This window comes from Mobula hypostoma, chromosome 10, assembly GCF_963921235.1.
Source record: "Mobula hypostoma chromosome 10, sMobHyp1.1, whole genome shotgun sequence".
Lineage (NCBI taxonomy): Eukaryota > Metazoa > Chordata > Chondrichthyes > Myliobatiformes > Myliobatidae > Mobula > Mobula hypostoma.
The window spans coordinates 41,879,987-41,896,083 of NC_086106.1; the positions used below are offsets into that span (position 1 = coordinate 41,879,987).

The 16,097-nt window shown below is 47.0% G+C and overlaps 1 protein-coding gene across 2 annotated transcripts in view; it reads right to left on the bottom strand.

The window, feature by feature from the left end:
- The window catches only part of LOC134352869 (reticulon-2-like), a 269,961-nt gene extending 264,937 nt beyond the window's left edge, over positions 1 to 5,024 (bottom strand). The window contains exon 1 of one of the 2 annotated variants that reach the window (XM_063060408.1): positions 4,845 to 5,024. In XM_063060408.1, coding sequence (XP_062916478.1) covers positions 4,845 to 4,875 — 31 coding nt within the window. In that variant the 5' untranslated portion in view covers positions 4,876 to 5,024. The remainder of the gene's footprint in view (positions 1 to 4,844) is intronic. The other variant, XM_063060409.1, reaches the window with a different exon arrangement.
- Between the last annotated feature and the right edge of the window lie 11,073 nt (positions 5,025 to 16,097).

Below are 16,097 nucleotides of genomic sequence, written 5' to 3' on the forward strand. Positions count from 1 at the left end.
AGGGACAGTGGAGAGGAACAGAAATGGAGAGAAAGAGATTGGAGAGAGAGGGGTCAGAGGGAGAGGAGCAAGAAGGGAGCGAGCAAAAGGGAGAGGGAGGAGGGATAAGGAGCAAGAAGGAGAATGAAAAAAGGGGGGAGAGAGAGAAGGGGAGAGAGCGAGATGGACAGGAGGAGAGAGGGAGAGGGGAGTGAGGAAAGAGGGGAGTTAGTGAGGGAGAGAGAGGGGAGAGAGGAAGGTGAAAGAAGGGAGAGGGAGAGAGCGAAGTAAGAGCGGGTGTAGAGAGAGCGGGAGAGTGAGGGAAAGAGGGAGAGGAAGAGGGCAAGAGGGAGGGTGAGAGTGAGCGAGAGCAGGGATGTGAGAGAGGAAGAGAGGAAGAGGGGGCAGTGAGAGATGGGAGGAGGGGAGAGACAGGGCAAGAGGGAGAGGGAAAGAGAGAGAGAGGGTGGAGAAGGAGAGGACAGGGAGAGCAAGAGGAAAAGAGAAAGAAAGAGGGGGAGAGATAGAGTGGGCAAGAGAAGGAAAGGCTGGACAGGGAGGGAAAGAGAGAGGGGAGGTGAGAGAGAGAGTGAGGGAAAGGGAAAGAGAGAGGGGTGGAGGGGAAACAGGGAGGGGCAAGGGGTGAGAGGGAAAGGATAAGGGAGACGCAGAGGGAGTGAGAGAATTGAGGGTGAGGGAGAGCAAGAGGGGAGGGAGAAGGAGTGGGACAATGAGGGAGAGTGAGGGGAGAGAGCAAGGAAAGGGGAAACAGAGAAAGGGGGAGAGTGAGAAAGAGAAGGTGAGAGAGATGGGTAAAGAGAGAGTAGGAGAGAGCAGGGGAGAGAGAGTGTGTAGAGGGAGAGGGCAGAGAGAGAGAGGGAGGGAGGGGTGGAGAGGAAGAGACAGAGGGTAGAGAGAGGGAAGGAGCGAGGGAGAGAGAAAAAGGAGAGGTGAAGAGAGACCAAGAGGGAGAAGGGAAGGAGGGGAGAGATAGATCAAAGGATATGGAAAGAGAGGGAGAAAGAGTGGAGTGAGAGAGATGGGGGAGGGGGAGGGGAGAGGGTGGGAGGGTAGAGGGCTGAAGATAGGGAGGGTAGACGGCTGGGCGAGAGGGTGGAAAGGTAGAGGGCTGAAGAGGGGGAGGGTAGAAGGCTGGAAGAGTTAGAGAAGAGTGGGTGTGAAAAGAGGAGGGATGATAGGGTGGAAAAGTGGGCAGAAAGGGGGGAATAGATGAGAGAAAAGAGAAGGGGAGTGGGGCAAGTGTGGGTGAACAAAAGAAACAGACGAGAGAGGGGAGAGTGGGGGGAAGAGTTGTTGGGAGTGAATGGGTGAAGTTAGGGTGTGGGAAGACACAGGGAAGAGTGGAGGAAGAGTTTGAGGAGTGAGTAGGTGAAGTTAGGATGTGGCAAGAGTTGGAGAAGTGATGATGAAGATGGGGTGGGAAAAGATGATGCAAAGAGTGGGGGATGAAAAGGCAGAAGGGGGAAAGAGAGGGGGATAAGTGTGGGGGAAGGGAAAGAGGGGAAGAGACAGGGATAAGAAAGAGGGATGAGAGGGGAAAGAGAGGGAAGAAAGAGAAGGCTGGTTGAGAGGGGTAAAGAGAGGGAAGGTAGAGGAGAAGAGGTGAGGAGAGGGTGCAAAAAGGGGTGATGAAAGGGTGAAAGAGAGGGAAGAAGGGCGAAGAAGGAGGAAAAGGGGAAGGGGCCAAGTGCAGGGAGACATAAGGAGTTGAAAGAGAGTTGGAAGTGGGGGGGAGAGAGGGAGAGAAGATAAGGCATGGGAAGAGGGAAGAAGGGAGTGGAGAAGAGAGGGAAGAGTGTGGGGAAGGGGAGGAAGAAGGGGGAAGGGGAGGAAGAAGGGAAGAAGAGAGGAGGAAGAAGGGAAGAAGAGGGCAGGGGAGAGGGGGAAGGGGGGTGGAGGGAAGGGGATAGAGAGGGGGAAAGGCAGGTGAAAGCGAGAATTGGTGAGAGGGGGAAGAGGGGTTGAAGAGAGGTGTGGGAAGAAGGGGGATTAGCATGGGGGAGAGGGGAAAGAGAGGGGAAGAGGGAAAGAGAGAGGACAGACAGAAGGGAAAAAGATGAGGGAAGAGTGAGTAAAAGGGGGAAGCGAGGAGGAAGAGGGGTGAAGAGAGGGGGTGAGGTGGGGTAAGAGAAGTTGTAAGTTTGGGGGAAGATAGGGAGGAAGGGGGAGGAGGAAGGGGGGAGAGGAAGGGGGGAGAGGAAGGGGGGAGAGGAAGGGGGGAGAGGAAGGGGGGAGAGGAAGGGGGGAGAGGAAGGGGGGAGAGGAAGGGGGGAGAGGAAGGGGGGAGAGGAAGGGGGGAGAGGAAGGGGGAGGAGGAAGGGGGAGGAGGAAGGGGGAGGAGGAAGGGGGAGGAGGAAGGGGGGAGGAGGAAGGGGGGAGGAGGAAGGGGGGAGGAGGAAGGGGGGAGGAGGAAGGGGGAGGAGGAAGGGGGGAGAGGAAGGGGGGAGAGGAAGGGGGGAGAGGAAGGGGGGAGAGGAAGGGGGGAGAGGAAGGGGGGAGAGGAAGGGGGGAGAGGAAGGGGGGAGAGGAAGGGGGGAGAGGGGAAAGGTGGGGGAAGAAGGGGGATGAGTGTGGAGGAGAGGGGAAAGAGAGGGGGGAGAGGGGAAAGAGAGGGGGGAGATGGGAAAGAGAGGGGGGAGAGGGGAAAGAGAGGGGGGAGAGGGGAAAGAGAGGGGGAGAGGGGAAAGAGAGGGGAAAGAGAGGGGAAAGAGAGGGGAAAGAGAGGGGAAAGAGAGGGGGGAGAAGGGAAAGAGAGGGGGAGAAGGGAAAGAGAGGGGGGAGAGGGGAAAGAGAGGGGAGAGGGGAAAGAGAGGGGAAGGGGAAGAGGGGAAAGAGGGGGGAAGGGGAAGAGGGGAAAGAGGGGGAAGGGGAAGAGGGGAAAGAGAGGGGAAGGGGAAGAGGGGAAAGAGAGGGGAAGACAGAAGGGAAAAAGATGGGGAAGACTGGGTAATGGGGAAGAAGGGGGAACTGAGGAGGAAGGAGAGGGAGGAGGGTGAAGAGAGGGGGTGAGGTGGGGTAAGAGAAGGTGTAAGTTTGGAGGGAAGGGGAGATGAAGGGGAAGGGGAAGAGGGGAGAAAAAGTGGGGGTGGGAGAAAGGAAGGAGGGGCAGAAGAAGGACAGAAGTGGATAGAGAGGGGGAAGGCAGGTGAAAGAGAAGGTTGACAAGAGGGAGAAGAGGGGGTGGAAGAGAGGGAAGAGAGTTGCGGGAAGAAGGGGGATGAGTGTGGGGGAGTGGGGAAAGAGAGAGGGGAAAAGAGAAGGGAAGAGCGGAGGGGGAGAGATGAGGGAAGATTTGGGAGAAGAGCTGGGGAAGAGAATGAAAAGAGAGTGAAGGGGATGAGAAGGGGAAGTGGGGGATGCAAGAGAGAAGGAGGGGTTTGGGGAAATGGGAAGGAGAAAGAGGGGGAAAGAGAGGGTTAAGATTGGGGGAAGAGAGGTGGAAAGAGGAGAATGAGAGAGAAGGAAAGAAAGGGAATAGAGACAGGGTGGAGAGGAGCTAGAGAAGGGTAGAAAGGGGAAGAGAGGGATGTGATGAGAAGTGATGGTGAAGATATGGGGAGGAGAGGGGAGAAAGAGAGGGGGTAAATGAATGGGGATGTGAGAGGAGATGAGGGAAAAATATTGAGAGAAAAGAGATGAGGAAGGGATGGGGAAGAGATAGGGAAGGGGAGGAGGAGGAGGGAGAAGTGGGAGAGATGGGAGGTGGGAGGGGAGGGGGAAGAAGGAGGGGGAAGGAGATGGGGGAAGGAGACGGGGAAGGAGACGGAGGAAGGAGACGGGGGAGAGAGCACGGAAGGAGAGTGGTTCTGTAAAGTGTGACGACAGGTGAGGAGAGGGATAATGAAGGGTAAAGGAGGGGGAGAGAGGGGGAAGTGTGGGAGGAAGTGAGGGGTTGGGGAAGAGAGGAGGAGTGGAAAGAGTGTGGGAAATTGGTGGAGAGCTGGGGAAGAGAGGGGTAATATGAGGGATGATGAGGAAGGGGAAATGGAGATGTGGAAAAGCAGGGGTTGAGAGGGGGAAGAGGAGGGAGGAAGGAGAGAGTGCAAGTGTGAGCGCTCATTGAGATGAAGATGAGTCTGAGGGAGAAATGCAGAGATAGAGGTGGAGGTGGAGATGAGGTGAGATTGGCAGGAGGATGAACTGCCTGTGTGCATCAGCAAAAAGTCCCCATGGTCCTTAGTCCACTCTGCCCTCAAGGACACAGCTACCCACTCCCCTATCTGCAGTCCTTGCTTGACCTCCCATTCTCCCTCTCCTGTCCCACCTCCTCCCTCCCCTCAGCATCACTCCCTCTCACCCACTGCCTTCCCACTAACACCTCCTTTTCACGTTCTCTTTCATTCTCTCTCCACCCACCCCACCTCTTCCCTCCCCATCTCTTGCCAACCCCCTCCACTTCCCCAACCATCCCCAACCTTCCTCCTTCCTCATTTCCCCTCCCTTCTCTCCCACCTCCCCCCTTCTGTTCTCCCCAAGCCTCCTCACCACCACCATCGCTCTCTCGACCATCCACTCCCACAACTCAACTCGCCTCGCCCCGCCCCACCCCTGCCTTTCTTTCATCCTCTCTCCACCATTCACCGCCTATTCACCATTCACGCATCACCTCCCCCTCCCGTCCTCCCCCACCCCTGCTTTCCTCACCTCTCCACTCCCCTTCCCTCTCCAAACCCTCTTCTCATCTACCCTCCTCCACTTCCTCCTACCGACCCACTCCTCTTCTCCTCACCTGTTCCTCCCTCTCCCTCTCCCCTCCACTAACCCCTCTCGTGCCCACCCCACATCCCATCGCTCTCCCTCCCCCTCCCCATGCACCGGTACCGGCAGCGGAAGGGCGGACGTACTGCAGTGGCCGAAACCCAGCACCTGCCCCATCACATGCGGTCAGTTAGCGGCAGTGGCCGGACTCTCGATGCGGAGCCGCTGGCCCGACCACCATCTCCGGGCTCCGGGCTCCGTGCTACCGCCCAACTTAGTCCCCGTCAGCCGGAGGACTCATCACAGGCCTGGAAGATGCTCCGCTACCTCTTCCCCTCCCCCCCCCCACACACTCCTCCTCTCTGCCCGCCACTCCCCTGCCTCCACCTCTTCCGTCCCTCTCTGCCTTCCTCTCCTTCCCCCCACCACTACCTGTGCCCCCCTCTGCTCTTTCTTTCCTCACTCACCTGCCTCTTTCCCACTCCCTCTCTCCTTTCCCCCTGTTTTTTCTTACATCCCTTGCCTTTCTCCCACCCTCGCTCTCTTCACCCTCCCTTGGATTGTGTTGCGATTTGATTCTCTCTCTTTCCCTCTCCCACTATCTCGCCCTTTCCCTTTTTCTGTCTTGTTCTAGCTCTCAGACGCACGCACCTCCTCTGGGGAGGGAGGAGGCGATGCTGCAGATTAGAAAGACAAAGGAACCGCAGGAAAGGAGAGTGCAGATATGGCAGGAGAGCGATCCAAGCCCTGGGGAGGAATATAACAGCGGAAGGCTAATTAGAGGGCGGCTGTGGTAAGCAAACGAGACGAGGAGCAGCGGGAGAGAGAGGGGAAGGGAAGGAAAGGAAGGAGCAATGAGTGAGGGAGGATTGGGGTGGAGTGAGGAGAAGAGGATGGTGAAGAGGGACAGGTAAAGGGTGTGGAGCGGACAGAGGGAAGGAAGGTGGGAGCAGGATGGGAGAGTGGGGGGAGTGGAGAAAAGTGGTAGGAGGGTGTGGAGAGAGAGAAAAACAGGAGAGAGGGGATGCATAACCAGAGATAGATTGGTGGATAGTGGGAGCTGGTGTTGAAGGTGAGATGAGGGTGTAGGGGATCAGGAGAGAGGAGGAAGGGAGCAAAGAAACTCTGAGCTGGTCCCATTTGCCTGCATTTGGACCATTGCCCTCTAAACCTCTCCTATCCATGTACTGGCTTTTCAGAGTTGCTAATGTGTCTGTCTTAATCATCATTTCTAGCAACTCCTACCAAATATCTGATAAAACTGGTTATTGGCTTGTTATTTTCACGTGTTTGCACACATCCAGACAAATAATTCCATAAAATAAAACAACCACAAACAGCAGAGGTCTTCAATTGTGCTCATACTATGCTGGCAGCAGAAGGTGTGGCTGCCCCAAGCCCATTGTGTTGGTTATTTACATAAACGATGCAGTTCACTACATCCACATGACGTATAAATCTAAATCTTCGTACTTTTATACACAGTGCAAGTTAATTCTTCAAAAAATCCAGCTGTTCATATGTGATTTTCCTTTGCTGGCTAGACTGTTAGTACCTTGGCAGTTTCTAAATGTTTAAACTTACAAGTTCTAACATTTTCCTGATGAAAGATGTTCTCTCTTTTTGAATAAAGGAGTTACTTACCACCTTTATGTACATCGGATCAAGCCCATTAAATCACAGGTTCAACAGTTTGCTCGGGTGGTTGTAATTTTCTACTTCATAATTTAGAGCTATTTATGGAGTGTTACTGTATCTTCCACTTCCACAATGAGTTCTGGTGCAAGACTCTTACATAATTTGTTGCAACACACATCAAAGCTGCTGGTGAACGCAGCAGGCCAGGCAGCATCTCTAGGAAGAGGTACAGTTGACGTTTCGGGCCGAGACCCTTCATCAGGACTAACTGAAAGAAGAGATAGTAAGAGATTTGAAAGTGGGAGTGGGAGCGGGAGCGGGAGAAGGAGGAATGGAGCCAAGAGCTGGACAGTTGATTGGCAAAAGTGATATGAGACGATCATGGGACGGGAGGCCTTGGGAGAAAGAAAGGGGGAGGGGGAAGCACAGAGGATAGGCAAGGAGTATAGTGAGAGGGAGAAAAAGGAGAGAGAGAAAAAAATATATAATAAAAGATAAATAATGGATGGAGTACGAAGGGGAGGTGGGGCATCAACAGAAGTTAGAGAAGTCAATATTCATGCCATTTATTATTATATTTTATTTATTTTATTATATACTTTTTTTCTCTCTCCTTTTTCTCCCTCTGTCCCTCTCACTATACTCCTTGCCCATCCTCTGGGCTTCCCCCTTTCTTTCTCCCTAGGCCTCCCGCCCGTCCCATGATCCTCTCATATCCCTTTTGCTAATCAACTTTCCAGCTCTTAGCTCCATCCCTTTCCCCTCCTGTCTTCTCCTATCATTTCGGATCTCCCCCTCCCCCTCCCACTTTCAAATCTCTTACTCACTCTTCTTTCAGTTAGTCCTGACAAAGGGTCTTGGCCTGAAACGTCGACTGTACCTCTTCCTATAGATGCTGCCTGGCCTGCTGCATTCACCAGCAACTTTTATGTGTGTTGCTTGAAATTGCAGCATCTGCAGTTTTCCTCGTGTTTGCGTTACTTAATTTGTCAGCCATTTCTTTGCCTTTCATTATTAATTCTCTCTTTCTCTGGGAGAAACACCTATTTTGTTTCTTTTTAAAACATCTATAGAAACTCAATCTGTTCCTATGTTTCTCTTCAATTTTTGTTCTAGTCAAATTTTGCTTTCCTTATAGATTAGTCACTCTTTGCCCCTTATTTTCTGTGATGTGTCCATCACAGGAAAATCCCTGCCCACCATTGAGCACATCTGCAAGGAACGATGCCACAGGAAAGCAGCACCCACCATCCAGGCCATGCTCTCTTCTCACTGCTGCCATCAGGATGGATGTACAGGAGCCTCAGGACCCACATCACCAGGTTCAGAAACAGGCTCAACCATCAGGCTCTTCAACCAGTGTGGATAACCTCATTCACCCCATCCTTGAACTGATCCAAAAAAACACAATGACTCACTTTTAAGGACTCTACAACTCTTCTATTTGATTTTTTTTGTTTATTTATTATTATTGTTGTTTTAGGTTTTTTTCTGATCTTGTATTTGCCCAGTTTGTTATCTATTGCACATTGGTTGTTGTCTGTCCTATTGGGGCACTCTTTCATTGATTCTATTTACTGTGAATGCCTGTTAGAAAATGAATCTCAGGGAAAATAAATTTACTTCGAACTTTGAACGTTCACACATTAGCTTTTTCAGTCTTCGTGTATAGTTTTTCATTGAATCCGTGTGTTCTGCTGAGAATGCCTGTAAGGAAACATATCTCAGGATAGTATATGATGACATATGCATACTTTGATAATAAATTTACTTTGAATTTTTGCTTCAGTTTGAACTTTATGTTCACTAAGTTTGAGAATTTGGTAGAACTAGTTCTGCTTCTGTAGCACTTCAGAAGCACCGATAGTGTTATACTGTTTCAATTTTAACTTGTGACATAAATGCACCTAATTATTTGTGGTAATATTACACTACTCATTTAGGAATATAATGTGGCCTTCTAGTGATCCCCGATTTAACCCTAGCCTAGTCATGGAGCAATTTACAGTGATCAATTAACCTCCTAACTGATGGGTCTTTGGACTGTGAGAGAAAACACACGCATTCCATGGGGAGGACCTACAGACCTTTTACAAGTGACATTGGAATTGAACTCTGATGCCTTGAGCTGTACTCGAGATAACCGCTGTGCTACCATTGTGCCCTTTATGTGTTGTTTGTAAGTTACATGCACTGCGTTGTTCATCTTGGTTTGGAGGAATGTTGTTTCAACTGGTGGTACACATGTATATGTTGGTGGTACACATGTATATGTTGAATGACAATAAAGTAGAACTTGAACTTCCAGGTTGTGCTCCTTCTCCCTGCATAGAAACAAACAGAATCATGAGGATCCAGTGCTGAAAATGGTGTACTGCTGGTCTGAGGATATAGATGAGCTTATAGATGGTCACTTTGAGTGGATAGAATGGTCCATATTCTAACTGAGTATGTCACCATTGGTACGAACTTCATCAGCAAGTGTGCCTATTAAAGGGGCCATATTTTCCCAACCCAAAAATATGGATGAATCAAGAGGTCTGCGGCATTCAAATCAGCTATACTAGAAATTAACACTATACTCCACATTCAGTTACTGCTTTTCCCTTGTACTACCTTGATGAAATGATCTGTACTGATGACTTGCAAAACAAAGTTTTTCAGTGCACTTCACTGCATGGGACAATAATAAGCCAATTACCATGTTCGCAAATTTAAACCAATGTTTAAGCCATTGGACCAATTTTTCTCTCTCAGACTGAATATAAACAGTAATTACTGCATTTGGGAGGTACCTTCACAATGATATGAATCTCATAGCAGTACCTACCCAGGTTTGGTGCTTCTGCTCTCTGATTGGCTACAGTCTCTGAGGTTGCAAGAAACTCACTATATGCTTCTCACCAAAACTACCCCTGCCCATCTGGCTTCCCAGTTGATTAAAATCCCTGTGATTATTGTTGGATCTTTCTAACAATCTCACTTCCTTTTCCCCAATCCCACTGTGTAATTACTGTTCTGGACATGTACCAGTGAATTTTTGCTTTTATTATTTCTACTCTCCACCCACACTACCAGTCCTGAATTTCAGTCCTCTTATAAACTCAGTGGCCTCTTTATTAGGTGTCACAGAGTGTATTCATGTCTTCTGCTTCTGTTCTCCATTCACTTCAAGTTTTGATGTGCTTACAGAGATGCTTTATATTAAGATGCTTATATGGTAACATGTATCTATTTAAGTTACTGTCAGTGTCACTGTCCTGTCAGCTTGAACCAGTCTGACCATTCTCCTCTGCCATCTCTCATTAAAAGGCATTTTCATCCACAGAACTGTCGCTTACTGGATTTTTTTTTTGCTTTTCACACCATTCTCTATAAACTTTAGAAACTGTTGTGTGTGAAAATCCCCAGAGATCATCAGTGTCTGAGATACCCAAACCATCCCATCTGGCGCCAAAAATAATTTCATGGTCAAAATAATTTAGATCACATTTCTTCTCCAGTCTGATGACAGGATCATGAATTATCCCTTATGAACTGTGCTTTTAAAAAGAGAGAGAGAGGCAAAGACTGCTCACAGTTTGTTTGGAATTTCTGCAAGGACACTGGCAGCTTCTGAGTTCCTACAGAGAGAGAAGGGAGGAGCTACTTGATGGACAGCTGGTGTTCAGCACAACAGTATTTAAACCAGCATAATTGCATGTTTCACAGGACACACAGATGCACCAAGGTGTGGTGAAGTTACCACTATCCTGTTCAGGTGCCCACGACTGTGGGACTGAGGATTGATTCTGAGGGATCGATCTGTGATTTTTAGTGCATGAAAGAGCAACCCTGTGGAGTCTACTAGTGTGTCTAACCTTTGCCTGGGTTGGTAGACTAGCATTTGAAGATGGAGCTCTTAAGTTGGTCAAGTCTGGTTAACTTGGAAGTTTCGGAGAATGACGGGAAGATCGATGGCATCAGCTCACCTGAAGAACTAAACACCTCTCTCTCTCCATCACTACTCAACTCAATACCATGAACTGAACTGAAATTTACTTATTCATGTAAAACTGTATCCATTTACCCCTAGGCTTGAAGAAGCTTGGTTTCTATATTTCCACACTTATATATATAATCATTGCTAACCTGTTTGATATATCTGATTTTATATTACTGTTTTGCATAGTTACTAATAAATAGCGTTAGTTAATAGCAATACCAGACTCCAAGATGTTTTCCATTTCTGCTAGTTCTTTTACCCATCACGGGGTACGTGACAGGTCCGGACAACAACTGAACCTCTTGACCTTGTCTGCATGCTTTTTTGCATTTATTTGCTGATTAGGTGTATGGGTGTACCTAATAAAGTGGCCACTGAGTGTATGTCCATAGGGTATTAAACCCAATCTTCTGATGAGTTACAACAAACAGTCTGCTGGTGGAACTCAATGGGTGGAGACCCAAGATCAGGACTGAGAGTGGAGAAGGAGGCAACCAGTAAAAAGAGAGTTAGGGGTTAGGTGATTGGACTGAGGAGGGGTCAGGTTCTTGTGTCTCCTTCTGATGTCACCTTTCAAGTTCAAGTTCAAATTTATTGTCATTTAACTGTACACATGTATACTGCCAAATGAGAGAACCCTCCTCCAGACCAAGGTACACAACATAGTACATACAGTATAACTCACACACGGAACACAAAAAAGTAATATTACCACTCATATATTAACAAATTAGAAAGTAAACAGTATATTGACACTTCATAAGTGATGCACCTGATGAACCTGGGATTCAGTAGTCTTACAGCCTGGGGAAAGAAACTGTTTCCCATCCTAACAGTTCTTGTCCAAATGCTGTGGTACCTCCTGCCTGATGGGTAGGGGGTCAAGGAGATTGTTGGATGGATGGGAGGGATGAGTGACAATACTAAGGGCCCTGCGCATAGGTATGTCCAATGGGTGAATGAGAGACCCCAATGTACGGTTGTATGTTGTCTCTTTAAGTTTGTTACTATGTATTAATACAAGCCTACAGCATTTCCAATCTTCCCTGTGTACAGACTGAGCAGAAGGCATTGCATTTGTATAGCATCTTTTGGGAGAACTCAGTATCTGATCATTGGTGTAGCAAAGCGAGCAATTTATGTATAACAAGTTGCAAACAATATTATGATTAAAACCAGAAGTTATACTTAAGTGATGTTAATTGATGGGTAAAGATTGATCAGCACACTAGGGAGACAGACATCTTTAGTAAAGGTTCCTGGGAATATGACAAGTCCAGTTTGGTTTTAGTTATCATCTACAAGGCAGCACTCACCTTCACCATCAGATTTCTGAAAGGATAACCAATGAAATCTACCTCACTATTTTTGCTTTCTTTTACTCTACTTGTTTAATTTAATGTATTCACAAAATTCTTATTGTAATATATAGTTGTTAGCGTACTGCCACTGCAAAACAAGCATTTCAAACAGATATCAGTGATATTAAGTCTCAATGGGCAATGGGCTCATGAACACTATCTCACTATTTATTTTAATTGTTCTCCTTTTGCTCTGCTTGTTTAATTCATATATGTATATTTTTATTGTAATTTGAAATTTTTAATTTTATCTATTACAATATAATGCTGGCACAAAATAACAATTTTAATGACATATGCCAGTGACATCAAACCTGATTCTGATTCTGACTCTGATTCTCTGTACCACAGTGGAACATTTCTGCTTTCATTTGGGATTCAAATCTAAAACCATTCACTACCGGAGCCTGGGTGCTTCCCACTGCACCATACCTTACTCCACCAGTCTCCCACATCTTCCAGCAACTCCAGTGCCTGCTGCTAAATTTCAGGTCTCTGATTACACCGGACAACAAAGATTTTGCTTCCTGCAACATACATAAAAGTTGCTGGTGAACACAGCAGGCCAGGCAGCATCTCTAGGAAGAGGTACAGTCGACGTTTCCGGCCGAGACCCTTTGTCAGGACTAACTGAAAGAAGAGCTAGTAAGAGATTTGAAAGTGGGAGGAGGACGGGGGAATCAGAAATGATAGGAGAAGACAGGAGGGGGGCGGATGGAGCCAGGAGCTGGATAGTTGATTAGCAAAAGGGATATGAGAGGATCATGGGACAGGAGGCCTAGGGAGAAAGAAAAGGTGGGGGGGGGAAGCCCAGAGGATGGGCAAGGGGTATAGTGAGAGGGACAGAGGGAGAAAAAGGAGAGAGAGAAAAAGAATGTATGTATATAAATAAATAAATAACGGATGGGGTATGAGGGGGAGGGAGGCATTAGCGGAAGTTTGAGAAGAGAAAGTTCATGCCATCAGGTTAGAGGCTACCCAGACAGAATATAAGGTGTTGTTCCTCCAACCTGAGTGTGGCTTCATCTTTGCAGTAGAGGAGGCCGTGGATAGACATATCTGAATGGGAATGGGATGAGGAATTAAAATGTGTGGCCACTGGGAGATCCTGCTTTCTCTGGCGGACAGATTGTAGGTGTTCAGCGAAACGATCTCCCAGTCTGCGTCGGGTCTCACCAATATATGGAAGGCCGCATCGGGAGCACTGGACGCAGTATATCACCCCAGCCGACTCACAGGCGAAGTGTCGCCTCACCTGCAAGGGGTGTCTGGGGCCCTGAGGGAGGAAGTGTAAGGGCATGTGTAGCACTTGTTCCGCTTACAAGGATAAGTGCCGGGAGGGAGATTGGTGGGGAGGGATGGGGGGGACGAATGGACAAGGGAGTCGTATAGGGAGCGATCCCTGCAGAAAGCAGAGAGGGGAGGGAGGGAAAGATGTGCTTAGTGGTGGGACCCCGTTGGAGGTGGCGGAAATTACGGAGAATTATATGTTGGACCTGAAGGCTGGTGGTAGGTGCACACACATTCTTTTTTTCTCCCTCTGTCCCTCTCACTTTACCCCTTGCCCATCCTCTGGGCTTCCCCCTCCCCCTTTTCTTTCTCCCTAGGCCTCCTGTCCCATGATCCTCTCATATTCCTTTTGCCAATTAACTGACCAGCTCTTGGCTCCATCCCTCCCCCTCCTGTCTTCTCCTGTCACTTCAGATCTCCCCCTCCCCATCCCACTTCCAAATCTTTTACTAGCTCTTCTTTCATTTAGTCCTGATGAAGGGTCCCGACCCGAAACGTTGACTGTACCTCTTCCTAGAGATGTTGCCTGGTCTGCTGCATTCACCAGCAACTTTTATGTGTGTTGCTTGAAATTCCAGCATCTGCAGATTTCCTCGTGTTTTGCTTCCTGAATACTTTTGGGTGTATCTTATGGATTTTTTACTGCTGATCATGTAAGTCTCCATGAAATGTTCTTATCATGCACCACTTTTTTGAACTCACTTATATTTGTCATTTCAATTCATAATTCACTTCAGAATAACTGAGGCCATGATTAAGGAAGATCTTTTTGTCGGTTCACAAATCAAGCAGGTCATCAATGACAGGCAATTTGAAGAACTTCTCGGTTGACTGGAGAAAATTGTATGGAAGGCATTCAAGAATGTTTTTGAGAATTTTCTTGGCAACTACAGAGTACCAAACTGGGTCTTTTAGAGCCAAAGGTGGCGGGGAGGGGGGCGGGGGGGAGTAGGGGGAGGGGGTTTGTTTCATGATCAATTCCTCAAGGTGTAAAAACGTGGCGGTGTTACCATACCTGGAACCACCTAGTGATCAAGTGCCGACCACTTTACCTGCCATGGGAGATTTCAGCAAGCATTTTGGTGTCCATTCTACCCTATGCCAATGTCAAACAGGCTGTACACTATGCATAATGAACAGGCATGAGACACATCCTGATGCCTTCTCCAATGATCAATTAAGCTGCTGTCTGGTACACCTTTGGAGTGTGAGATGAAAGGAAGCACTCAGAGAAAACCCATGCATTCCATAAGGTGGATGTACAGACTCATTAAGGATAGTCATAGACATAGTCATAGTCATACTTTATTGATCCCAGGGAAAATTGGTTACTATCTTACAGATGTCATGTGTTTTTGTGTGTGTGTGTGTGTGTGTGTATTTTGCTGTACATGTTTTTATGTGTGTGTGTGTTTTTGTGGGAGTGTGTTTTTTGTATTTTTGTGTGTGCTTGTAGTGTACTGTATGTTTGTGTGTGTGTGTGTGTGTGTGTGAGAGAGAGAGAGAGAGAGAGAGAGAGTGTTTGTGTTCTCTTGTGTCTTGTGTGTGTATTTTTTACACTTATGTGTCCTGTATGTGCCTTTTAGGTATGTTTCTGTGTGTGTGTGTGTGTGTGTGTGTGTGTGTGTGTGTGTGTTTGTCTATGTATGTGATCTTGTGTTTCAGTTTGTGTGTGTGCTTTTCTGTCTGCATATACGTTTGTGTGTGTATTTGTGTGTTTTCATATGTGTACTTGTGGCTGTATGTTTGTGCTTGTGTGTATTTGTCTGTTTTTATGTGTATATGTATGTGTGTTTTTTGAGTTTGTGTCTGTGTTTTCAGTGTGTTTTTGTTTCTGTGTGTTTTTTGTCTGTGTATGTGATTTTGTGTGTGTATATGTTTTGTGTGGCTGTGTATTTTGTGTGTGAGTGTATGTGGTTGTGTGTGTGCATGTTTGCGTGCATTTCTGTGTGTTTTTGTATGTGTTTGTGTGTGTGTGTGTATTTATGTGTTTTGTGTGTGTGAGTGTTTGTGAGTTTTTGTTTGTGTTCTTGTGTGTGTGTATTTATGTGTTTATGTGTGTGTGTTTCTGGCTATATGTGTATGTCTGTATGTGTTTTGAGAGTTTGTGTCTGGGTTTTTGTGTGTTTTTGGTTGTGTGTGTTTTATGTGTATGTTATGTGTTTTGTGTGTGTTGTGAGTTTTGTATGTGTGAGTGTGTGTTTTTGTTTGTGTTTCTGTGTGTATGTGTGTGTTGTTTTGTGTGATTTGTGTGTATATATGCGATTTGTGTGTGTGTTTTTGTTTGTGTATGTGATTTTGTGTGTGTGTGTGTTTTGGGCAGCTTGTTTGTGTATTTTGGGTGTGATTATGTGTGTATTTGTCTGTGTGTGAATTTTGTTTGTGCGTCTGTTGTTTTGTGTGTGTGTGTGTATGTGTGTATGTGTTTTGTGGTCTCTGTGTGTGTTTGTGTGCGTGTTTGGTGCTTATGCATGTTTTGTGTGTGTTTTTGTGTGTGTATTTCTGGGTGTGTGTTTTTGTGTGTCCTGTGTTTTTGTCTGTGTATGTGATTTTGCGTGACTGTGTTTTGTGTGTCTGTGTGTATTTTGGAGTGTGTGTGTGTGTGTGTGTGTGTGTGTGTGTGTGTGTGTGTGTGCGCGCGCGCGCGCTTCTGTGTATGTTGTGTGTTTGTGGGTGTGTGTGCTTGTGTGTGTGTTTTGTGTCTTTTTATGTATGTTTGTATGTGTGTTTTGTGTGCTTTTGTCTGTGTTTGTGATTTTGTGTGTGTGGTTTTCAGTGTGTATGAGTGTTTGTGTGTATGAGTGTGTTTTCTTGTGTGTGCAGGTGTTTTCATGTGTGTTTGTAAATGTGTTTGTGTGTGTGTTTGTTGTTTTACGTCTCTGTGTTTTGCTTGTGTATAGTTCTGTAATTTATCTGTTTTTGTATGTGTTGAGTGTTTGTGTGTTCAAATATGCGTTGTGTGTGTGTGTACTTCTGTCTAATTTTGTGTGTTTGTATCTGTGTATTTTTGTTGGTATGTTTATCTGTGTGTTTGTGTGTATGACCAGGACCATGGAATATATAAAATAATGTTGTTTACAAAAACCTACCACAACTTATTTTTTCAGGAAAGTGGCAATATATGT